Genomic DNA, 26095 nt, shown 5'->3' with positions numbered 1-26095 from the left:
TGCTTTTTTTTAAAGGCCCTGGGCTCCATCCCTAGCCACCTGCCTCCCCCAGATAACATGGTGGTGCCCTGTTTGCATGTATAGGGTATTTTTACTTTCTTTTTTAATTGTGTTACTGGAGATATATGCATGTGAGGGCAGTTCCCATAAAGGCCAAAAGAGGGTGTTGGGTCTCCTGGAACTAGAGTCACAGTCGTGAGCTGCCATATGGGTGCTGAAAATTAAAGCTGGATCCCCTGGCACAGGAGCCAGTGCTCTTAACCGCTGAGCCAACTCTCCAGGCCCGTCACCACTATTCTTAATATCACCATCATGGTCTCTACCACCATCACAGTTACCATCACCACAACCAGCATCACCATCATGATCGGCATCACCATCACTGTCAGTATCACCATCATGGTCACCATCACCATCACGGTCACCGTCACCACCACCATCACGGTCACCACCACCACCAACACCACCATCATGACGAGTATCACCAGCAAGATGATCACCACTACCATGCAATCCAGTCCAGATGAACCCAGAGTTCTCTTCATGAGAATAAGAATATCTAGGGTCTGGATCTTCATGTGTGACCTAGAACTTGTTTAAGAAAAAAAAAGCCAACCCCAGTGGGACTGGCATCTTGGATGATAGTTCAATGTCTCCTCAGGTGTCTGGTGCATCTGACAAATGGTCAGGAGGCGCTGCTGAAGAACCTGGGGCCAGACTGTGAAAGTCTCCATCTGTCCACGGCAACCGCCTCCTGGATTTTATTCCTGAGGCTGCTGAGCTGGAACCAACTGCCTCCCCATGAAGGCCGAGGGCAAGTGTGCAGGGTTCCAGATGCCCACTTAGCCTCCAGCAGTGCACCCAGGTGAGGGGTCAGGGCTCCAGATGCCCACTTAGCCTCCAGCAGTGCACCCAGGTGAGGGGTCAGGCAGCCATCGGCGACAGAGCTGGTGAGAGCGTTTGGCATGTAAAGGTCAAACTTTAGAATAAGCGATACTGGTGACAATGCAGAGGACAGACCCTGGAAAGAGAAGCCACCCAAGCTGCTGAGCTCTTCCACCTGAGAGCTGCCGAGGGGTGAAGAAGGGCAGCTGCAGAAGCAGGAAAAAGAGCTACTTAGGGGGTAAGGCTGGCAAGATGAAAGCGTAGGGCTGACGGGAGAAGAGGGGCCAGCGGGAACCCAAGGTGGCAGATGCCTGTGCAGCCAGCAGCAGAAGGTAACAGCCAGATGTGATCAGAGAGCACGTCACTCCAGAAGCCACATGAGCCAGGCTCTAACACCATCCTGTGTCCTCCTACCTCGTCCTACAAGGCACTTGATGATCCATCTCAGATCACATAGGGGCCTCACCAGGTTCAGAAGCAAGCTCAAGGTCACAAAACCAACAAGGATCAGGGATGGAATCTTAAGGGCTAGCTAGCGTCGTAACTGTCAAGCCTCTGAGTCTAAGCGAGGGATCCCCGGGTCCTCTGATCCCTGAGCACACACGCCTACCACCTCTGCCATCATCCTAGTCTTTCCCCAATCACAGAAGAAAAAGATCACTTTCAGATGCATCCACAGCAGATCCAGAGACTGAGTAAGGTTCCCAGTGGTGTGCAGGGATGTCGGCCGGAGGCGTGTCTTCTAAGTAAGTTCCACAAACACTGGCCGAGTTCTCCAGGAGCTCCTACTTGGCCATTCCCACCGCCTGGCTCCTCATGTGACAGGGAACGCATACCTCCAAAGCAAGGCCGCTCCAGGCCAGGATGAGTCTGACCTGAGAGGCCCCAACTTTTCCTGAGGTTGGCAGATGCTATCCTTCCCCCTTTTATGAGCTACGGACTGACTCCGGTAGAGAGAGGGAAGGGGTGGGGATGGGGAGACTCACCGGCCCTCAACCTTGGTATTTTACTCACAAAATGAAATGTTCTAACGGGTTACACACGGAATCGTGCCCACCACCTCAAGACACTGCTACACAAATGTTCACCGTTTTCATGAATGAGAGGGCTCACGGGAACCAATCCACCCACACCTGTGACGATGACACAAGTGGGAGAGGAGGGAACAGATCTCGTAAACAGAAAGTCTAAACAAATACCACTGCTGTCTAACCTTGAACGCCCACATCCTTAATGTCAGTGTGGCTGTCCAGTGGGAAGTCATGGGACTGTTATCAGACCTTAGTGTACACAGAGGAAGTATGTCCACAAGTCCCCAAGGCAAAGATTTGCTAAGGGCTGAGGGAACCAATCAGGAGGCACCCACGCCCTGTTAGACAATGATATCAGAGTCATGATTCCTTTGCTCACAATACTGAGTCAGATGGGCCTGTCTGGCCTCCGTCTCCAGAAAATAACCAAGTTAGCATTCAGCTCCTCTCAGGACCTCTGCCCTGCTGAGTGTGTCTGGGAGGAGAAACAAAATATGTATCCTGACACCCCACTGCCGGAACAAAGTGTATCTTTGCACCCCCAATGACAGAAAAGGGGTGCTTGCATACCACATTCTTGGCAGCAGCTGTCATAAGAGTCAAAGGTGGTGGGAACCCAATGCCACAGATGCTGACACAAAGGGGGTCTGTGCCCAGGAAACTATTACTCGGCCTTTAAAAAGAAGGAAATCGCCAGGTGGTAGTGGCGCACGCCAAACTAAGATGTAGCAGGTAGAATGGGAGCTGCAGGGCGCCGGGAGGAGGAGGTGGAAAGCTGTTTAGTGGGGACAGAATTTCAGCTCTAGATTATGCAGCTCTGGAGGTAAGCCACACAGCAGCGTGAGTGGGCTTGGGATGCTGGACCACATCTAACAACAGTAAGGTGGTTTTCGATCACCTACATTGCATCACAATGAACAGCTTCAAGTCTTAATTTCTTTCTCTGCAAAGTAGGTAATAATTTTTGCAAGAGTCAGCCAAAAACTTCTGGAATCTGCTGGATCCCCCCCATCCACCCCCCGCCCGCCATGGGGTGAACTTTGGGCAGGCTCCCTCTACTTGGAACCTTCACATGTAAAATGGAGAGAACGGTATCACAGACCTGTCCAGAAGGAGCCAAGCACTGGTGACCCAAAGCTGGCGCCCAGCACACAAGAGACCTGAGCCAGTGTGGCTGCCTGATCCTGCCACACTGCGACTCTCACTCAGTTCTGACATCTGCTCTCCAGATGGCGAATTCAGACCGTGGGTGATAGCCACATAGGAGACATACAAGCCCCAAGTGGGGTGCAGAAAACTTCTGCTGGTGATGCCTGATGATGATCACAGGGAGAAAGGGGTGAAGGGTGGGGTTTAAAACCAAGCCATGGTCTCCTCTTCAGTCTCTGGCCTTGTCACGAGTGTCTCACAGGGTTGCACAGTGCCTGAGACATGAGACCCTACTGCCGGGCAATGGTATGTCCTCTGTACCCAGTGGTCACTCCAAGCATACTGGTGAATGACTAACTGATTGTCCAAAGACTGTGTCCATGGTGAGTCCAACCCAAGGTACTCAAACTACAGTCCCAGAGGAAGAAATGGTTCCTGAAGCCAGGACACCTCCTACCAGCAGATCACGGGACAAAGAACATGTCAGCGGAGGAACTTTGCCTTGTGTGGCCCCAGATCAAGCAATCATTAGGAAAGCTGTCAGTGTCACACACAGGACAGGCCTAGGGAATGAGCTAGGGCACAGAACAAAGCATTCTGGGATGGAGAGCAGGAGGGAAGCTCAGCCCGAGGCTGGATCTGGGAGGGGACACCCATGGAGGAACTGGAGAGAGACACCATGAGTGCTTCTCTCCCAGGCATGGTTTGGGCAGTGTCTTGGATGTAGAGTCTGAAAATCCAAGAGGGCGCCACAAAGACCCATCCCCAGCTCAGCCCCAATCACTGTCCCTGGCCATCTGTTAGCACAGCAGAGGTAACGAACACAACTCCACGGTCTCTTTAGCATAGCACCTAAGAGCTGCTTGGATGTGGAGGAGAAATGTGCAAAGGCCATGCGGTCTCATGAAAAAAAGAAAACCCTGACTCAGTATCCCCGCCTGGCAACGTCCACATACCGCCCTATAGGACACCTCTGCCATACACAGTGACTAGCAGAGGTTAAGTGGCAAAAGGAACAGAAACTAATGTGGTATGGGCTTGACCTTAGTGTTTCTGAGCTTTCAGGAGACAGAACTGGAGTAAAAATGAACACCCTCAACCCTGTCTGAGCCCAGGGATGACATCAGTAAACCGCTTGGAATGGTGTTAAGCTACCTGTCTTAGTTAGGGTTTCTTTTGCTGTGAAGAGACACAGCAACTCTCTTTTTTTTTTAAGATTTATTTATTTGTTATGTATATGCATAGTGTTCAGCCTGCATGTATCCCTGCAGGCCAGAAGAGGGCACCAGACTACATTACAGACGGTTGTGAGGCACCATGTGGTTGCTGGGAATTGAATTCAGGACCTCTGGAAGAAGGGGCAGTGCTCTTAACCCTGGAACATCTCTCCAGTTTCCACAGCAACTCTTATAAAGGAAAACATTTAACTGGGGCTGGCTTAGTTTCTGAGTTTTGGTCCATTATCATCATGACTGCAAGCGAGGCAGGCACTCAGGCAGACATGGTACTGGAGAAGGAACTGAGGGTTCTATCTACATCTGGATCTGCAGGCAGCAGGAAGTGAATTATCCAACATATATGAGACCTCAAAGCCTGTCCCCACAGTGACACACTTCCTCCAACAAGGCCACACCTCCTAACAGTGCCACTCCCATGGGCCAAGCATGCATCTATGGGGGCCACTACTATTCAAATCACCAGACACTCGAGCTTCCAGCTCAACGCCCAGGAGCAGGAAGCACACAGTTCCTCACAGCCCTCCAGCTGTCCTCAGTCCTGTCTCACCACTGTCGATACTGCTCATCCCTGGACACTTGCAGGGACAGGCCTACAGGCAGGCATGTCTGCACAGCATGAAATGAACCCTCGGCATGACCATGGAGTAAGTGGGCCTGGCCTGCTCTGTCCATACCCAACTCAGTGCTCTAGGCCCTTTCCTGTTCCTGTCAGCTGGGACCTCTGTTGTTAAACGCGGCAGAGACGTAGAGGACCAAGATGGCTCTGTGGGGCCTCTCAGCCCTGCTCAGACTCCGTGCCAGACCCCTCTGCCCCATCGCCAGTTCTCTGCCCCTGTGCAACTCTGTGCCACTCCACGGTCATCTGCTAAGGAGGCGGTAGGGCTCGCTCACCCCGATACTACAGATGCAGAAACTAAGGAAACTCTCAGCCTCTTGGTCAAGCAGGAGGACCAACAACAGGCCGGCTGTTCCTCAATGACCCAATGACCCTCACACAGACAGCAACCCGCCTCACATACTGGTTCCCCAGGTGCCAGCGCCCCCCAAGACCGGTGTCCCCCAAAGAAGAGGAAGGCAATGGCACAATGGAACAAATCTAACTGTGTGGACAGGCGTAGGAGCAACAGGCTGGAGTCGCAGCTCCATTTGTACATACTAGCTTGTCTATCATGCAGAAAGCCCTGGGATCACTCAATCCCCATCAGAGTTTGGGGGTAGCCTGGGCTACATGAGACCCTGTCTCAAAAACAAAAGCCCAAACCAATAGAAGGAGAGAAATGTCAGAGACCACCGAAGAGGGAGCACAGCCTGTGAAGATGCGGACAGATCCTGGAGTGAAACATCCACAAGACAAGGTGTAGCCGTAACCAAAGCTGGGACAGGTTGGGAGGACCCTTTCCTGGAGTCCTTGAGAAAACGCGGTTCTGTAGACACACTTATTTCAGACTCCTGGTGTCCTGAGCCGTCAGCTAGCTCACTATTGCTTTAAGTCTCAAACTGTACTAATGTGATATGGTGGCCCCAGGAAACACACAGCTGAGGGACGGATGAGGTCTCTGAGATCCGGGCAGCCACAGTCCGGCACCCTAACCAGCCCTTCTTCCTATCCCGGAGGCCCCTCTGCAGGTTCCACGCAGCAGGGACCTCTCTGCCATTACTCCCCACTCACAGGCTGCTGCCACCACTGAAACAGGAGCCGCACACATCCCCACTTCCGTGGCCATCTCCAAATGAGTGTGATCCGCAAGAGTGAAGCGCAGATAAAAACACTCCAGCCCAGGGATCACTAGGTGAGCGTAAGAAAACCTAGAAGGCAGCGAAAGCTACTCGTGGGACCCCAGCTGGGCTGAGCCTGTGCACCTTGCAGGCACAGGCCACCACCCTGCTGCGTGGAGAGTCCCGGCACGTCTATCTTTTTTATGGAGTAAACAAACCCTAAAAGAGACATAGTCTTGGGAAAGCATGGAAGGGGCACACAGACATTCTTCTTGAGTCACCAGGACTGGGGCACAAGGGGGAGGGTAAATCACTACGCAAGTCCAGCCGCACTGGGATGCAATAAAATGTGTTGCTAAGATACAAGTACCAAGGAAGTTCATTAAAGGCTGCTTTACCCCTGGCTGCCAGCCTCTTCCTCCTTCCAAGGCGGCTTATTTGGTGCCGTCCCTTGTGTTTATAATTAGATCCACAGTACGAGAGGCCACACTGCCCATTCACGTCCACTCAGCAGAATGCATTAATAAAATAACTTAGAGATGCTGGCCTGGGCCTTGGTGTTGGGATAGAGCTGTAAGTCTATTTCACTTAAAAGAGCCCCACTCATTGATCTAAATGGCAAACACCCTTGAGGAACCTCCACGGCTCTCTGGTTATGCAATCTCTCTGGTGATGCTGCATTCAGTTGTGTTGGACGCATGGACTGTCATACCGGGATAGCAGAATAGTTACGCCTGGGAAGCCCAGACACATCACAGCCTCCAAGCCTGCAGAGTCTCAGGGGGTCAGCCCTCACGTTCTCTCAGTAGCTACCATGAGATGCTGCCAGGAGACAAGAGGTGAGGAAGGGAAGCCACTTCTGGGCTGTGGCCCAGTGCATCGGAGCAATCAAAGGGTTGACCCATGCAGACGAAGAAGCCAGACCTTGTCTGAGAGGCTCTGTATGAGGAGGGAACATGACAGTCAGCACTCAGGTGTGTCCCTTCTGGTCCCGGGTGTTTGTTTGGAAGCCCGCTTCCTCTCACGCTGAGGTCTAACCCTCTGAAGTCTGGGAATCTGGGTTGCCACTGTGCCATTAGAGAATCCCAAAGGCATTAGCATTTCTGAACCCAGAATCTCCGTGCTAGGGAGAAGCAGCTGGCCTCTCCTCCCTTAGAATGGAATGGTGGTTTGGTAGCACAGGTCCCTCCACAAGCTCTTCCGGCCTTTGTGTGATTCTCAGATGGTGTCAACCCTGACCCCAGCAGAACTGAACTGAGCCCAGCATGGGGGCCAGGAGTTGGTTTAAGAGGGGGAGGGGCACTAGGACAGCAGAGAGACACCCAACCCTACCTCGGCTCTCCCTTCCACACTCACTTGTCTTCCAGCCACACTGGCCCCTCGTGGAAACACCAACCCCATTTAGTGCAGGCAAGTGAGTCCTCTGCCCAGAGAGTGTGAGAGTTGCCCACCCGCTCTCCTGCAGGAGGCCTTGGCTCCAATGTCACCTTCTTGGTGAGAGCCTCTGGCCACACTACTTAAAGTGCTCACCCACATCATGTACCCCACATTCCTGACTTGGCCAGAGTACCTGCCGCCCCCTAATCGACACATTTCACTGACTGTGTTTAACTATCAACTGCTCGAGGCTGGCAGTACCACCTGTCCTTCTGTCACCATGCTGACCCAGCACTGTCCCACACAAGCTAATCGTCACAGTGCGTTCAGGAGCCACGGCTACTGCAGCCTTCCCCCACGAGGGTGTGCTCCTAGACACCACCCACACTCAAAGGCTGGGGGCACCCCAGACAACACGCAAAAAGGGCTTAAGACACGGAGAGCTCTGTTACCCCAGTGTCCTTCCAGTCCCCAGTGCTCAGCATGCTGGGTCACATGAATCTCAGCCTTGGATGGCCCCACACACACCTTTCAGAGGTCCCACGTCTGCCATCCTGCCTGCATCTACAACAGCCTCACACCACAGCCACACCAGTGACCAGCGTACTGCTTGTCCTTCCAAGCCAGAATAGACTCCTTCACGGGGAGGGGTCTGCAGTATGAGCAGAGGGAGCTCTCACCTAGCAGCCTGCCCTGATGCACGTGCCACCGCCCAAGTGGCATCATTAAACCCGGGTGTGCAATACTCTACTGATTCCAAGGATGTTGCCTGTCACTGGATGAACTATATCTCCTGGTTCTAGACCAGGGCCTCTGACACATATTTTAATGACATTCTGAAGTTTGTTTACATGTGCAGATTGTCTGGCTGGCTGAATGACACGAGATTGCCCCTCTCTTCCTCCCTTCCTATTCTCCTATTCCATCCCTGCCCTTTCCATTTCCCGGGGGCAGAAGGCCTTCTACAGCTTATCTCAGTGACAGTTTGCTGGACCTCTAGGCAAAGCCACCTCAGTCTCCATCCCGGTCCCATCCCATCCCGCGCCCCTCCCCCATCTCCTAAGACTCCTGTTAAGGGATCAGAAAGAGCAGACATTATGTCCCCCAGTGCAATAGATCTCACTCGTTACCTGCTTCTAGAACCTCTATTCAGAAGGCTTACCCCCCCCCACTTGTCCACTGTAGTCCTCTATCCCCCAAGCGCAGACTCCAAATGCAGCAAGGAGTATGCATGGACCAGGTGACAAACAGGGACACGGGGGCTAAGGCAACCAACCTTCACCTCCAGTTCTACAATTATTCTACGCAAACACGAGCCACAAGCAAGTCTAGAATGGAACACAGGGGCCCTGCCCATGCTGCTCACCTCTTATTTGTGTAGTATGGAAGGCTGCTGCCACCGGGCATCTAAGAATCACTTTAGAGCCACGAGAGCATCACCTGGGGACCTTTTCTTAGTGGTCCTGTCATCAGCACACAAGGACATCTCATGCAGGACCCAATATCTGGAAGTGGTAGCCCCGGGATAGGCAGCTTCTAAAAGAAATATAGAACTCTCTTCCTTTCGGTCACAACATGGTGGGTGAATAGTGAACACTCCAGCTAGTTTCAGTCCCTAATTCCAGTCCCCAGGTCCACTCTCAACCATGGCCTCAGTTTCTCCTTTGTCCTCCAACATCTCCCTTTGGTACTTATACCAGATATGTTCAGCCATAATGTACTGGCCAATTCCAATTCCAGGAGATGCTGGGAGACATCCTTATCTCTCAAATCTTAAGTCTAGCACCCAACTCCAGCTGTGAACACACAGAACAGAGACTTAGAACGTCTCTAAGTTGCTAGCCAGCTGGTGTATACTGGTGCTTGCCTCTAATTCTAGTGCTCAGGAGAGAGAGAGAGAGGCAGGCAAATCTCCAAGTTCAAGGCCAAGCTGATCCACACAGTGAGTTCCAGGTCAGCCAGGGCAACATAGCAAGACTGTCTCAAAAGAAAAAAAAAGCAAACCCTGAGGTTCCGCTCCCCAAGAAAACCAGGTCTGTGTCTGCGTTCTCTGGCTAGTTGGCTTTCTGTCTCTTGCACTATATTAATAAAGCAATAGTGAGAAAACTCCTCCACTCAACTGCCCTGCTGCAGCCTGGGAATCCGGCACAGCACGCAGGACACTGGCGCTCACACACCCTTGGAACCGTACCTGACAAGTAGCACTGACCGCACCAGCTGCTTCTTCAGACACCACGCGCCCAAATTTCCCTGTGGATGCACCATTTCCTGTCTTTAACAGGACAAGGGCCAGCCCTGCCCCTCGAAAGTGCAGCCTAGCTGAGAGCCAGGGCCGCCTGTTATTGGCCACCAGAAGGAACCAGAAGGAAGCTAGCTGCATTAGCAGTCTCTCCCACATTGGAGACCCTACCCCACAATGAAAACACTCTTAAGGAAGTACACCTGTCCCTTTAGAGAACAGAGGCTATTTCAAAATGAGAAGATCTAGTCCACCTTAAAGCAGAACAGTGTGTCAGCTGTCATCAAAATGAAAAACCCAATCCCTGCAGAAAGGGACTCAAGCCAGGGCTGCACAAACACAAAGACAGACAGGTAGATCTAAGGGCTCATCAATAGGCTCAGGGTCTGTCTACTCTAGTGCAGCTGACTGGGCCGCTTGACCCGACCTGGGACTAGGTAGAACAGGGAAAGAATTTGCCCTGACCCCTTGAAAGTTCTAGGACTTTCTAGGTCTGTGTAAAAGTTCTATTGTGACCACCAGTATAGAATGGTGGGAGGTGTGCCCAATGCACCATCTCCATTTGCTCTGACCTGAATTACACATACACAGAGAGAGAGAGAGAGAGAGAGAGAGAGAGAGAGAGAGAGAGAGAGAGAGAGAGAGAGAGAGAGAGAGAGAGAGAGAAGCACTACCTATCACCCATGCAGTCAGCACAAGGGTTAAGACCAGGCAGACGGGAGCCAACACCCTGAGAGTCTCTCCTTACTAGCTGTGTGACCTCCATAAGCCACTCAGCCCCACTGGGCTTCAGCCCACTCCTGAATAAAACTAACATTACCAGCAGTCCTTCCTCAGAGGGTCAGGTAAGGGATGAGTGAGGAGGGATGGGAGGCAGAAGGGGCTCCAAGGCACTGGTGTCCAACAGGCAAGGTGTGGATTCTGATGATGCTGTTAAAAAAAGATACCAAAGCCCAGAGTTTGCTGCATCATCTCATTTACTCACTGGTACCTCTTTAAAATCACTCCCTGAGAGCTGGAGAGATGACTCAGCAGTTAAGAGCACTTACTGCTCTACTAGAGGACCCAGGTTCAATTCCCAGGACCCAGTAGCTCAATTGTCTGTAACTCGTGTTTCAGGGGATCTGACACTCTCAGACAAATATACATGTGGGCAAAACACCAATGTACATAAAATAAATGAGTTGGTTGGGTTTTTTTGGTTTTTTGTTTTTGTTTTTGTTTTTTGTTTTATTTTGGTTTTTCGAGACAGAACTTTCCTGTGTAGCTCTGTAGACCAGGCTGGTCTCAAACTCACAGAGATCCGCCTGCCTCTGCCTCCCTAGTGCTGGGATTAACGGCTACCACCACCTGGCTCAAATACAAGTAATTTAAAATCACTTCCTGGGGCCGGGCGGTGGTGGCGCACGCCTTTAATCCCAGCACTCGGGAGGCAAAGGCAGGCAGATGTCTGTGAGTTCAAGGCCGGGCTGGACCAACAGCCTCCAAAACAATACAGAGAAACCCTGTCTCGTAAAACCAAAAAAATAAATAAATAAATAAATAAATAAAGAAGCTAATTTTAAAATCACTTCCTGTACTGTATGGTCTGACTGGCAGAGAGCTGCTGGTTTTTCACTTGCTTGTGGAGGAACATAAGTCTCCAAAGTGGGCAACACTAACCAGGGCAGAAGAGGATTCCAAGGATTCCAGAGCTGACTTCGAGTTCGGGTCCTGCTTAGTTTGAAAACCTGTGACACTGACCTTTGTTACTGGCCTCACTGAAGACCAATGAGAGCCTTCTGAGAGGTCTTTCTGCAGGGGAGAGCCAGACAGGCCAGCACACACCCTAGGAGGCCTCTGGAGTCCTCCCACAGACGACCACATCAAGAGCCCCAACTGCCAAGGAAGGGACCTCGGAAGCAGTGACACACTTCCAAGCAGAGCTCTAGCTCCACGTATGGTGAAAGAAAGACTGAGCCACCCACGGTTCTGTTTCCCGAAGAGACAAAGGCATCAGACAGAGATCCTGCTCCATCATGGGGTGAACCTTGTGGCCAGGAGCTCTAATGAGGCATCGAGGGATTACCAAAGTTATTATCAGCGTCATCTCACTGAAAAAAATCCAGGCCTAATTGAAATCAACCGAACAGTTCCGACGGCAGGTGCTTTGAGAGGCAAGAATATCAAGGCAAACTCTCCGGACGAATTGTGAAGGATGCCACCATCAGCAGTCACCATTGCCAACTGTCCTCAGGGTGGTGGGTGGGTGTATGACACCTCCCCCAGAAAAGGTTACAGCACACTTTCTGAGCAGTCTGTAGAAGACCTGCTGGTGATTTTGGTTTCATTCAGGAGGCTGAAACTACGGTCCAAACAAGACTCAGACTGATAATGTCACTCACTTGAAGTTTCCTTGACTTTGGGGCTTCTGTGAAACTTTCCCAACCACTGTCTCACTTACTCCAGATGGCCCGGAGAGGGAAGGGTCTCCCCGTGCCCTCATAAAAGAAGGGAAACAAATGCAAAGAGGCAGAATGACTTAGCCATAGTGCAGGTCCTGGGAGCGAGGCATAGCTCTGGACATCATGTCTTGCCCAAGGATGTTGAACAGGGGCAATTTCATTCTCCGTGGCAGCTTGGTACCCAACCTTAGGAAGTTTCCCTTCTCTTATCTGTTCAGCAGAGATGGTTGGCTAGCCCCACCTGACCCAAGACCTAAGAATACCCTGAGTGATTCGTGGAGAGCTCATGCGACAGCCTCTTTAGGCGCAGGCAGTGTCACAAGGCCATGTGTGTGTGTTTGCAGTGTCTCCAGATTCCCTGTCGGTGCAAATTCACCTCCTTGGAGCCGTTCCTCAACCCAAGGTTGCTCACTGCTTCCTCAGCTGCTGAGAACTAAGTGTCTGAATCAAAACCTCACTGGACCTCAAGAATCAGGTAGACACACCTACCTTCCTAGCTGTATGAGAGTGTTCATCAGTGGAGACCCACAACCCCAGCACTGGGCAGGAGCCCTTCACACACCTGTGGAATTGATTAATGGGAGTGTTTCCAGAGAGGCCCATGAGGCTCTGCAACAGTGAGAACCAATGTCAGGAACATGGAGACTAGCGCGCTCACGGTGTCAGAGAAAGGCATGTATCTACACTGTGTGTGTGTGTGTGGTCATACATGCATGCACACGGATGTGTGCCTGTGCACATATCCCACACAGAACACAGCAGCTGAGCATGCCCCAGGGCTCACACTGATAGGGAACCTAATGCAGGATGGGCAACTAAGACTTAGAAGATGATTTTAAAATATTCAGATCTCTTCTTCTACTTTCCCAACAAGCACAAGCTGCTTTCATAGCAAAAACTTCTTTTAGAGTTCTTAGTGAGTATGGCATTGTGCCCTGTGGTCCCAGCACTCAGGGATACATACGGTGGGGGGGGCACTAAGAATTTGAGGCCAAACAGGGATATAGATCTCTAAATACAAAAAATGGAAATTCTCCTTTGTCCCTGAAATACTACTTCAGAGCATAAGAATGGCAATTATTTCCCTAATCACACAGATTCAAGGAGCTAGAGAGCTGGCTCAGCAATGAGGAGTGCTTGCTTCTCTTCCTGAGGACCTGGGTTCCCTGTAACTCCAGAGTCAGGGGATCCAAAGTCCTCTTCTGACCTCAACAGGCACCTGCACATCTCTCCCCCTCCTCTCTCTCTCTGTATCTGTCTGTCTCTCACACACCACACACCACACACACACACACACACACACACACACACACACACACACACACACACACGGTGGGGTTGGGGGCTCAGGATCTGGCTCAGCAGTTAAGCACACTTGCTGCTCTTCCAGAAGACAGGGGCTCAGATTTCAGCAGCCCTGTCAGGCACCTCACAACCACCTGTAACTCCCCTCCCCTCGGGGTTTAACAAAGAAAACCATGCGAGATGAAGACAGTGGACATCCAATCCTCCCACTTGGGGTAGAGAGAAGTTGCTAAGGAGCAATAGAAATGCCCTGTGTTCGAGAGCGGGAGGAGGAGAGCAACCCCAGCAAAGAATGAACAGCAGGGGGCACCCTGGGGTCCGTTCAGGAGCCAAAGCAGCCCACTGAAGGTTGTCAGGCCCAGAACACAGCCCGAGTTTAATGTAAGTCACTATGATGAAGAACACAGTAGGAGGGGCTGGAGAGATTCCTGCTAAAAGGTAGGACACTCACACGCCCATCAATAGGTGAACAGTTAAGCAAATTATTCAAATGTCAGGGAAATGAGGAAGCAACACTGTTTCCAACGTGGAGGGAAAGGAGCCAAGCGCGAGAGCATGCAAAGCAGGCGTAGTTACTACTGCATTCATTCGAAGGGCCAAAACAGGCAACTCTCAGACGGAAAGCAGGTGAGAAATGAGTGGCACAGGGCCAGGGAGAAGCTGGTGCCTAGCTTCCAGGTGGCGATGAAAGTGCTCTCAAATGAGTGCTAGCTATGGCACGGGGCCCGCGATGCAGGAAAAGCATCAGACTCCCTGTGGGTGACTAGAATGCTGGAATTGTGTCACCATAGAGCAAGAGGCAGAAAGGGCTTCTGAAATCTTCCAGGAGAGGACAGCACTGAGTAGGTCCGCGGGGGCGGAGTGTGGAAGAAAGTCACCCCAATGGAGGGCTCAGGCGGAAGCATGGGTTCAAGCATTTGCAGGGCCTGTTGGCCAGTCCCAAGCACTTTCCTGAAGTATAAAGCATGGAGCCTTTCTCCATGGTGTCTTCTCTTTAATGTGTAATCATCCTATCTCAAAACAGACTGGCATTCTTGCTTGGGAAGAAGACTGGTGTTTATCTTTCTAGAGTGAAAAGCTCAGCAAACAAAACTGCCTTTCAGCAGACAGTCTTGGGGTGGGTGCTCTCAGCATGCAGATTCAGGTATCTTGCTCTCTGGTGTCTGACCTAGAGCGTGAATCACGCTGAAGACATAATTCAGGGCCCATGAGCACCTAATTCACAATTCCTTTCAAGAAGACAGATTTTTATTGCCATGCTTGAGGACAGCCCCTCAGAGTTCCGAGTCTATAAAATCGATAGATCAGGTGGTGCCCCAGACTCCAAGTTCACCTGCAGGATCTCTCTGGCCATGCCATGCCAGCTCCAACTGCAATTCTGACAAAGCCCCTCCTAACTCTGCTCACACTGGAGTGCAGGAAGCTGGGTCAGGTGAGGCCACCATGAGCCTCATAAAAGGTTGTTCGGAGAACTCCAAAGGAGGGAGAAGAGGCTCCAATATTTATGACATGCCTGTTATTTAGATAAAGTGCTTCTTGTGCTTGGCAATGAAGATTAAAATGCTACTGCATCTCCACACGTGCTGCAAATTCTCAGAGTGAAACCATCGGGGAAGCTAAGAGTTAAGTCTGTCCTCCCTCAGGTTCAAGACCTATACGGACGGCACTGCCTGTTCTTTGGGGGTCACCATCACCCTTCACTTCTTCTGGGGGGGAGGGAATATGTACTCCCCTTGCAAAACACAAGGTACATAGTAGGTACTTGTACTTAACTCAAGACCCCCAATGACTGGAAGAAAACTGTATGCAGAGTTTTTCTCCCTTCCTCTGTCCAAGACACTTCTAGGAGTCCTTTCAATGTGTCTCTTTTTCTCAAAGTAAATGAAAAACAAAACAAAACATCCCAGGGTCAAGGGCACTAATGGGGAATTGCAGGTGGGGCACTGTGGGATATTACCGCTGCTACTCTGTGTCTAAGGAGGAAGGTAACAGGCCAATCCCTTCCTCTTACAGTGTAGTTCATCATCTGCTTGTGAACTTTTAATTGAAATGTAATCTTTTTATTTCATGTTCCAAGGTGCAGCACAGGAAATCACCTTTGGAGGTAGAAAGGCTAAAACTTTCCCCCAAGTAACTCTACAGAGAGATTGTACTTGTAATTCTTCATTGAATTAAAATACACATTATACTACAACTGACTTACAAAAATTTTCACCCTCCCTTCTGCACTGCAGCTTCTCCTGGGCAAGTTTCGTGGCGCCCAAGCCGAGCCCGTTCACAACTCTGATTGGGTTTTGGAGTCCTCTCTGACCTTATAAATCCACCTGCCCCCAGCCAAACTGTCAATCACCACCGAAGTCCCCAAGAGGCCAGCAGAGAACGTTAAAACCACCAGCTCATCGCATAGATGGAACTCTGAGAGCCTGCAGCAGCCAGCGTGGGAGAGACAGGCAACTCTATTAGCATGCTGAACCCGGCCTCGGGCCCCCTCCTCTCCCTCTTTTATGAGCCCTTGTTATATAAAGGCCACAAAGAGAAACAGAAAAGCGGACTTGCGGTCACAAACACAAGTTCCGATGACCGGCCAAACCCTGACTGCCTACCAGATGTTATTTTTAGGCATCTAAACGAGAAGCATTTTTGAAAGGCCAGAGAACAAAAGTTTTCTGGCTTCCTTGCTTTTAAAGCACTCACACAAAAAAGATGGAGGCACTGTTCGTTTGCAGGCAGTACTCCCGAATTCCAATTTAAAGGCAAAGACGTCCTGGGGGTCGGGTAGGAGGGTTCCTTCTCCTAGCGGCAACCTCTACCTTCTAACAGGATTTTCAAAGATTTCCTTTGTAGCCTTATCTAAATTCCAGCATGCAGGATAATAAATAGCTACTCATTTACTATCATAAAAAATTTAAACAGCCCCTGAAATAGTTGCCACAACACAGAGGAAACGATCGCATGGAATCTCTGAAAGACCTACTCCAGATAGTGAAACTACTGCCTCGGAGAGCCCACATAAAGAGACATTGTTGCGGAGAGGCGCCTAGCACTGGCTTTCCCTTTTAAATCTTCGACTCGGAGTCCAAGACTCCACAACTTCACGTTTTACCCAGGCTATCACACAGTTCCGGGTTTGTTGTTAAGATTTTTTTTTTTAAGTATGTGGTTTGATTCTACACAGTGATTAAACATCTTTGTGCTCTGGGAAGAAGGGTCTTCCAACCCCTCCCCCTCCAAAAATGGCATCGAAGCAATCAAAATGGAAATGCCGGGCCTGGGTCCCCTCCCCCCGCGAACTCCCCGACTTCGCCGGGGCCGCGCGCAGGCCCCCCTCCGGCGGGAATGGAAGCTTCCACTCGCGGACGGGGGCGCGCAGTCGAGGGGTGCAGGGGCCGGCTCCGACAGAAAGGGGCAAAAGCCTGACTCCCTAGCTTATGGGTCCAGCCGGGCGCCCCCTCCCACCACTTTGCAACTTTAAAGACTCTGTCTGGAGCACAGGCCTCGAGCCAACGCGTCTTCCCGGGGGACTAAGAGAGCCCGGCCGTTGGGGATGGGGACCCCGCGAGCGGGGGGAGGGGAGCCGGCCGGGAGAGGGTCCCCAGGCTGCCCTAGTCCGGGGCCGGGAGCGGCATTCCGAAGGAAGCGAAAGCAATGCCAGGGCGCGAGCGGCGCGAGGTGGGGAGGGAGGGGCGCGCCCCCGCCTGCCGTCTCGGAGACCCGGGTGCACCATTGGCTGTACCGCTCAAAGTTCTCGGCCGGCGGCGCGCAGGGGACGGGAGCGCGCGCGGAGGGGGAGGGGCGCGGGGGCGCGCGGCCGACCGGGCTCCGGCGGCGGCATCTGTTCGTGGTGCTGAAACCTGGAGCGCTGAGCTCAGCGCAACTAACTCACAATGGACAACTTTTCCTCGCCGAGGGGGCGGCGGGCGCACACCCCCATGGCTGGAGCTCCTGGCGGGTCCCCATATCCCCTTTCAGGCATAGACACCCAAGTTGGGGCAGAAGCGGGGGGACCTGGGGGGCCTTTCTTTTGTTCCCCGGGAGCTGGCCTCAGGTTCTGAGAATAAAAAGTGAGGCCGGCGGGATGGCATGGCAGGGAGGGGGCCGGCCAGGAGAAGGATCACTTGAACCAGGTCGGCCGTGCCACGCGGAAATGGCTTCCAAGGAGTTTGGGGTGCAGGCCCAAATTGCCGCCCCCTTGCGTCCCCCACCCACCGCAGCAGGGATCGGGGGATGCTGAGGTCGGGGAATGTCCGTGTTCCCAAAACATGTCCACCGCTCAAGATGGACGCCGGGCAGCCGGCGCCTCGGAGGTACAGCGCCGATCTTTGGGCGGCCGCCGGAGCCTCGCGCTCTCCTCAGCCACCACCAACCAGCTCTTTCTACCAAGAAAGGGAGGACAGCAACTTTGAGGAATGCAGCCAGACCCCCACGGGAGTCGGTGCGTGCGGCGCCCGCACCGGCACTTTTTAGGGTGCTGCCAAAGTGCCTAGCGACCCTCCCTGAGTCCCCGTCCTCGGTGGAGGTCAGGCCCCCTCCTTACTTGTTTGTCGCTGAGCGCTGCGATCCGGGGCTGTCTTTCGTGGAGCTGCTTCTTGAGGTCGCCGTTCTACGGAGACACAGAGGAGCGGGCTCAGCCTGGCCGCCCGTAGGAGCGGGGGGCAGGTGAGCCCCGATCCCTGCGCGCCCACCACCCCAATGCCAGGCGGGCCAGGCCAGCAGCAGAGCGTCCCAAGTTTCCGGGGCTCCGTCCCACACACGGACAACCGTGCGATGTCGTGCGGAGCCGCTTACCTGTGGCTGCCGCCTCATTGGGGCAGCTCCCGGGGCGGGGCGGGGGCCGAGGCCACCCGGCGGCGCGCCCCGAGCCGTGCAAGTTTGCAGGCCGGGGTGCGGGTGCGAGTGAGTGTGAGAGTGTGTGCCGGGGGAGGGGGGACGAACAAAGAGCCAAGTAAACACGGCGAGTCCGTGTCGAGCAAAGCTCATAAATATTCAAGTCGCGTCCTAATCTCCCCAACACACACACACACTCACACACACACATACACGCGCACGTCGCAATACTGCTCGGGCACCGGCCGCCACGGCGCCGCTCGCCTGAGTCACAATCGCCAAAACTACTTTTGCTAACAGTGTGTGTCGGTGCTGAGTTGGGCCCGGAGCAGGAGACTGGGAGCAAGCCTGTCCATGCACCCGGTTCCCAGGACAGCTCTAGAAGGGTTCCCTTTCCCGGTGCCTGAGTTGTGCAAATTCGGCGGCGACAGAGAAGACGCCGGGCTGGGGTCCCACGCGTCCTAGACCTGCAAATAGTGCAGGATCAACCAGAATCGAGAGGGAAAGGGAGATCTAAGGGACATGGCCCCGAGACAAGTTCCTGGATGGGGCCTGCTCCCCGGACCGCTGTGACCAAGAGTTAGATACAGAACTCTGGTCCCTCCAGCCTCTACTCCCCAGGTCACTACTACTCTCCGGCCCAGGTCCCCGGACCACCTACCTGGTGGCGCGCGAGTTCCACCGCGAGCGCCTCGGACCGGCTTTGCAGCTCCATCGCCTCAACTTGGGCAGCACTTTGCGCTCACTTTGGCCCGAGCTCGCGGGAAGTTGTACTGCTCGGCGGGGACCAGACCGAGAGAGCTCGGATTCGACGTCCCGGCACTGAGGGACACTAATCCCCTCCTGCAGCGCCGACAGGAAAGGGGACTGACGCGGGGAAAGAAAGGCGATCTGGCGCCCAACTCTTCCGGCTGCCGCTAAGTTGTGCCGGGTGCCCGGGCTGCCTGCGCCGCCCGGCGCATGGCCCCCCGGCGCCGGGAGCCCCGCGCAGCCCCCCAGCGCGCGCCTTGCCGCCTCCCGCTCCAGCTGACCGCTGGCAGGGACTATATTTCCTCCGGCGCGCGCGCCTGGATCTCGCTGGGGCCGCGGTAAAGTTGTGCCTCGGCACGATGCTAATTCGGCAGTGCCCGGATGGAGCGGGCCGGGGCGGCAGGGGGCGGTGCCGGGAACCCGCCGCCCGGCCGGCCCCGCCCCGCCCCGCCCGCGCGTGCGCACTGCGTACGGCCCGGCGACGGAGCTCCGGGAACAAAAGTGGCGGCTGAGCGGAGCGCAAAGTCGCGGCTCTCAAAGCGGTGTCCCCCGCGTGATCTCCTCGGTGAGCAGCCAAGAGCACGGAGAACCGGGAATGCTCTCGCGCTCCGAGGGCGACACTTCCCACCGCAAGCTGAGATGTCACTCGCACCGCCTTCCTCCTCCGCTTCCCCTCTCCTCGCTCCGGTTTCGCTTAAATCACCCAGGTCCTCTCCCGCCTGCGCCCAGCGCTGCGACTCGGGAGACTAAATCAGTCCTGTCGCGGGAGTCCCAGCGCCTGATGGCCGCCGCGGTGTTTAAACACTATGAAAACTGATCTCTTGACTATTCCTTTAATGATTTTTTTACACTCACAATTAAACTCTCAACAGATGTCACTAGACTTTTTTTTTCCAGACAGTTGTTAAAAATCGTAAACACGCTGGGTCAGTGTGACATAAAACAGTCATAACTACAGCTGCGGAGATGGCATTTCAGAACTCCCAGTCTCAGAGCTGGGGTCAACGTCTCGGAGTCGAGATTACGGCGGCGGCGGAGTTTCCTGTCCTCATCAATTATTGTCGGGGGCTTTGTGCCCTGCTGAGCGCCAGCACACTGGTGTGTTGCAAAGAGGCAGAGAGAAAGGGGCCTCCGTGTCAGAGTAAATGAAATTGATAGTGACTCATAACTGACTCTTTCCATGGGTCACCAGGAAGGAAGGAAAAAAAGGAGGGAGGGAGGGAGAGAGGGAGAGAGGGAGGGAGGGAGGGAGGGAGGGAGGGAGGGAGGGAGGGAGGGAGGGAGGGGAAGAATGCCAACCCTCTACACATTTACTCCCAAGAAGAAATTCTCTCTCTCTCTCTCTCTCTCTCTCTCTCTCTCTCTCTCTCTCTCTCTCTCTCTCTCTCTCTCATACACACACACACACACCAGAACGCCAGTGTTGTTAGGGCCACTTCTGGGTTAGACCCATTTCAAAACAATGTGTCCCCTTCCTTCACTTTTTCTTTTCTTTTGCAGTTTAGCTGTACTGAAGCATGCCAGGCAAGCCTCTATCTCTGAGCCGCACTCCAGTTGTACTCATGACTTTTGCTGAGCAGGACAGAAGCCTGGTCAAAGACTGCTGTTTGGAGGGCCAGGGAGAACACATTGTGACCAAGAGGCTCCCTCCTGTGGTTCCTCTAAATGTCATTGACTTTCAGTGAAAACCCACAGTTATCCCATGGTTATCTTTTTGGCCAGGTGGTCCTTACAGCGGACATTCTGGCTGCCTTTAGCTGGCACGCACTCGAGCAGATGCTCGCTGAAGAAGCACAGCTCGGGTGGTGATGGTCCAGGATGGTTTGTAGTTTTGCCCACTGTCCACTGATTGAGGTTTCAGTAATGATCAACACACCACCTTCTTCCTGTGTAAGCAGCACAGCCATGGCATGGGAGCTGTCTGAAAGCACAGGAAAGGCAAAGTAAACAACCAATGAACAAACTCAAGGCCTGGCCTATGCTAGCCAGCACCTACCACCCAGTCATACCCCAGCCACCGACTTTTAGAGACTCCGAACTTGTGATCCTCCTGCCTCAGCTTCCTGAGCAGCTGGGAGGAGGTGTTCTCATAAGCAAACATGGAGGGTGTCCTGAACTCCTGCAGGCACACCAGGCCTTCCTGCCTTTGCCTGAACCATGTCCCCTCTAGAATGTTCTTTCACTCATTCCACCTTTCCCAAATCCTTTTCTCCAAGATTCACTTCAAATGCCTTTCTGGGACACTGTCCCCTAATTTCCACATGAAAACTTATCACCCCTCTGGAGGTCTACCTAGCAGGATTACTCATAGGGAGTGCTGGGAGTTGAGGCCCGAGTCTACCCTGAAGAGCATCAGACAAGTTTCTCTACACCTCCTAAGCCCACTTCTATGCAAGATGAGAATATATCACAGATACTAGACACAGATATTCCAGATCTCAGATCCCTTGGCTCCCTGCCTCTGTTTGCCTCCAGCCTGGCCTTGGTGGCAAGTCTGCCAGAGAGGAGCAGTATTAGATACTTTTCTGTCACTGTGATAAAACACCAAGACAAGCCAGGCACTGGTGGCGCACACCTTTAATTCCAGCACTTAGGCAGTAGAGGCACCTGGATCTCAGTGAGTTTGAGGCCAGCCTGATCTACAAAGCAAGTTCTAGGACAGCTGGGACAGTTACACAAAGAAACCCCATCTCATGACAACAGCAACAAAACAAAAAACAAAACAAACACCATGACAAAGGCAACTTCTAGAACTATGACTCTATTGGGACTTACTTTTCCAGAGGGATAAGAGCCCATCATGGCAGAGGAGAGGCAGCGGAAACAGAAGCTGAGGGCTTACATCTCCAACCACAAGCAGGAAGCAGAGAGGACGACCTGGGAATGTCCAGTTGACACTATCCATCACCAGCCAAAGAAACACACTTTGGCCCTGCAACAAGAACCAAAGAAATGTACCCTGACCCTAAAACCAGTGCCAAAGGAACACACTTTGTCCCTGGAATCAGAGCTGGTGAAAGAAATACACCCTGACCCTAAAACTAGAGCCAAAAGGCTAAAAAAGGACCAGAGGAAGAAACACATTTTGGGCCTGAAACCAAAGCCAAATCTGACCTTAATCCTGTGCAGAGAACTAACCAATCCTCGAGCAGAGCTCTAGTCAATCTGAGCTCAGCACTGAAATTGGACCAATCCCTACCCTGGAAAAACTTCCCTGCTCCCAAGAATCCCTATATAAACCCTGTGTATGTTCAGCTTGGCTGGTCCAGCTGCCTTCCAATAAACCCCTTTGGATGAGCTTTGGGTGAAGATCTTCTTTTGCGGCAGCGATGGAGCAGAGGCGACCCTGGGCAGAGCAGAGTAGAGCGAGCAGCGCTGTAACACTTGCCCAGGACACCTTCCCTTCACAGAGCAGAATTGTTACACTCTGCTCCCCACTCCCTCTCTCTGCTCTCTGCTCTCCAGGAGCTGAGCTGAACTGTAGCAACTTCACCTGAGAAACCTCCTGCTGCTGTACACTAGGCGAACATCCCCAGCTGGAAGACCCTGTCCTGCCTAAGCGGAGCCAATACACCAGAGAAGCCTTTCCCTGAGGCAGGGCTGTAAGCTGCTAAGCTTACTGCAACCTGTGGTGGTCCTTGGCTCCCGAGCTCCAGGATACCTTTCCACCTGAGCTGTGTAACACTCAGTATTCTGTGGCTCCCGAGCTCCAGGATACCTGACCCACTCCTGCTCCATCCTGTCCCGACCCATCCCGAAACGCTTACACATCCAAGGCCTTGAATAGCACAGCCTCTGCATACCACCTTCCAGGCTTCTAGCATCTCCACTAAACATGCAACCAGCTGAACACAGAACCCATAACAGCACTTCTGGTCCTTGCTCCCCTCCAAGGCCCAACCCCCTCCCAAGTCTTCCCTCTCACACACTCCTAGTCTTCCTGTGTATAGCAGGGACTGCGTCTGCTGCCATCCTTAGTTCCTGGTCCAGAGCTTCTAAGATTTTGGACTTTTCCTGTGATAAAAGTGAATGACCTTAAAGGGTCCTCCTTAGTCTCAACTGAGCCCGCACTGAGGCTGTGGCTCGCAGTGAGGGTAGACAGCCTTCAGATCAGGCCAGGAACCAAAGGCAGGAGTCCTGCTGTCCAGCTGAGCTCTGGAGGCGGCTCACAGTGCCGGCCAGCTCTGCTTAGCACACGAGGAAGTTGCTGTGGAGACCCTGAGAGCTGGGCCAAGGCAAAGTGAGCAAAAGAGGACAGAAACAAGGGGTAACTATCACACTGTTCCAGCCCAGGCTGGCTAAGCCTCCTCACCACACCACACGGTCACTTTGTTACTGTCACTTTGTTACTGTCTGAACTGTAATTTAAATATCTGTGCTTTCCCACGGTCCTGGGTGACCTCTGAGAAAGGGTCATTTGATAGACACACACCCCTCCCACCAAAGATCCACAGGTTCTGAATCATTGGATTAGAGGAATGTTCCACCTTGCCTGGTTCTAGTGGTACTGGGGGTTGAACCCAGGGCTGGGTGCTAGACAAGCACTCCACCAACTGAGCTATCTCCCAGCCCTACAGTGTTCATTCTACCATCTAAGACTCACAGTTTGGATGGACAGATTAGACATGCAATTTCATGTTTCATAAAAGCCAACTTTTTTTCAAAGTACCTGTACTTTTAATAATTTCTTGACATGATAAAAGAATTTTACATTACAATCCAGGGGTGGTAGGGTGAGAAGGGGCAGTGGAACTATCAAACAAAAGGAAGCTGAGAAACACGTGGTGGGAGGAGGGAAGGGGTTTAGCTGGAAGGGATCTGGGGGGGGTAGGAGTACTGCCCAGCTAAAATGCAATTGGTTCATTACTGAGCACTATTCATGGGAAGAGAGCAGGATTCTGACTCCTCTTCTATAGAATACTGGGAGTGAAAATGATGCATCCCGGGTGGAGTATGATTGGGAGTTTGAAGGCAGAGAGGAATAAAAGCCAAATAGAGAGCCACTGGCAGGTTAACTGCAGACACCAACTCTCACTTAAAAGCTGGGGTTGATGGGGTTAACACAAAAGCTATAACAAGTGATATCTCTGCAAGATTCGAAAGAGGAGGCAACTCTTCTATGGGTTTGACCTTCGCAGCATATTTATACACACACATACACACATGCACATGTGCGTGTATGTATGTGCACAGACACATATACACATGAATTACTGCTTTCCCTGGAAGCACAATACTATAAATATGAGAAATCTTTCCCAAAGGGAAAGCACAGTGAGGAGCAGCAGCCTCTGGACTTCACAGCTGCCCACACCCTATCCAGTGCACGAGCTGGCCCGGGAGAAGGGCAAGTGGGGGCCAGAAGGCCAGCTTTTGCATAACACCAAAAAGAACCTGAGTCACAGAGGGAAGGCCTCCATGAGTCCTCTGCTCCTCAGCTCTTGGTTCTCCTTCAACTTACCCTGGGCACCAATGGCTACATTATCAGAAGAGAGGGTGGGCCTGGGACTTGCCTGGGTGGATGACAAAGACAATTGTCACCTGCTGATGTGTTGCATGTGTGACGGGCTGAGGGGGCAGTGGTGCAGGAAGGAAGGCTATGTTCTATAATGGAGAAGGAAGCATGTATACATGTCCCTATGTGTGTGTACATGTGGACACATGTATATGTGAAAACCCCAGTTATAAAAACATCCAAAGGAGCTCTAGGGGTGCAGCTGAAGGCCTTAGGTATCCCTCATCACGGTCAGGCTCAAGGTGGGATAGACACAGGTGGAGAGCCCTAAGGCATCACCAGGGTAGCTGTGGTAGGGAGGACCTAAAGTCCCACATAAGCAAGAGGCACTGGCCTTGTGACAGGAAGATGTCCCTTCCACCTCCACACCCCCAGTTCCTAAAAGACACTGAACACTTTCCCTATAGTTCCTCCAGAAAAGCCAACTTTTATGCACCGCTGACTATGAGCCAGATTCAGCTGCCCATAGACAGGTTTAATCCTTACTATCTTCCCCATTTGCAGACGGTCACACTGAGACCTCACAATCTTATCTGTGTACGGCAGAGCGTGGCTCAGAGCCATCCTTGGCAGTACACCGAGCAAAGTGAGGCTGATGCCTTGTCCTGCATCTGTAGAAGCGACCCCAGAGGTGGAGCCTGACCTGTGTACCCTGGTGCTTAAGCCTCATTTCCTGTGGCAGGGTAAGGGTGGGGGAACTGAGGCCCAGAGATCTAATGAGGCTGTAGCAGGTTACCGGTGGCAGGATGAATATTGGAGCTGTGGCTGCGGCTTCCACCTCACAGGGGTGTTGCAGGAATGAGCACAAGAGGTGGCTCTGAGAAACCCTCCGGAGCCTGCTACCGACACCTCCTGCTCCTGTATGGGGACCGCACGAGGGGACACAGGCTGAGAGATGAAGACCAGAACCGGGGAGGTGGTGGCCGAATCTGGGACGAAGATTTGGAGAGGGCATTTAAGGAAAGAACTGGCGAGGACGAGGTAGAGTATGTTTCATGATGGAAGGCTTGGCACAGGCCTGGAGATGATAATGCCATGCTCCATTTACAGAAGGAGCAACTAAGGTCACCCAGCCATGTGTTGGGCTGTATCTGCCTGAATCCAGATTAGATTATTCCCAAGCATGTGCTCTCTGAAGTCAAGTTGCCCATGAACAAAGAAACCCCCCCAGGGAGTGTGGGGAGTGCTTTCCCAGACCCAGGATAGGGGAAGTAGCAGCAGGTCAGAGGCCAGGGGAGCCTAGATGGTGCAGGAATGTGGGGGCTTTCTGATGTGAGGTGAGACTACTACCACCTCACACAAGCACTCTTCTTTCAAAGATGGCCGGCTTCTCTGCTCTCTTGGAGCAGGAAAAGACCCATTGGGGGCAAGGCCTCCATACCTCTGGCTAACTGACTACCTTCAGGCACAGCCACTGGTTTTGGAGACCAGGCAGCTGCTGGAGGTTCATTGCTTCATTTCAAAAGTCTGGGTTTCCTCCTGGGTTCAAAACAGTGTAGGCTGATGAGAAAAAGGGAGAAATCAGTGGAGGGGAAGAAGGTGAGGTACAGCCTTCACTCCCCAGGGTCCCCCAGTAAGAGCCACGAAACAGAAAAACCCCACCCTGTGCCACCTGAGGATGC

The 26095-nt window shown here is 52.7% G+C and overlaps 1 protein-coding gene across 3 annotated transcripts in view; it reads right to left on the bottom strand.

Annotated features, from left to right (window-relative positions):
- Positions 1-19062, bottom strand: part of Phf21b (PHD finger protein 21B) — a 67039-nt gene extending 47977 nt beyond the window's left edge. For 2 of the 3 annotated variants that reach the window (XM_005067054.4, XM_040754043.1), the window contains exons 1-2: positions 18170-18843; positions 17919-17984 (exon numbers count right to left, since the gene is read on the bottom strand). In XM_005067054.4, the coding sequence (XP_005067111.2) occupies positions 17919-17984; positions 18170-18361 (258 nt within the window). In that variant the 5' untranslated portion in view covers positions 18362-18843. Of the gene's footprint in view, positions 1-17918; positions 17985-18169; positions 18844-18869 lie in introns of those variants that run through there. The other variant, XM_005067053.4, reaches the window with a different exon arrangement.
- Positions 19063-26095: the final 7033 nt, after the last annotated feature.

This window comes from Mesocricetus auratus, unplaced genomic scaffold, assembly GCF_017639785.1.
Source record: "Mesocricetus auratus isolate SY011 unplaced genomic scaffold, BCM_Maur_2.0 Super-Scaffold_100010, whole genome shotgun sequence".
NCBI classification, from domain to species: Eukaryota; Metazoa; Chordata; class Mammalia; order Rodentia; family Cricetidae; genus Mesocricetus; species Mesocricetus auratus.
The sequence above is the reverse complement of the archived record's forward strand: the minus strand, read 5'-3'. Positions and strand labels throughout refer to the sequence as shown.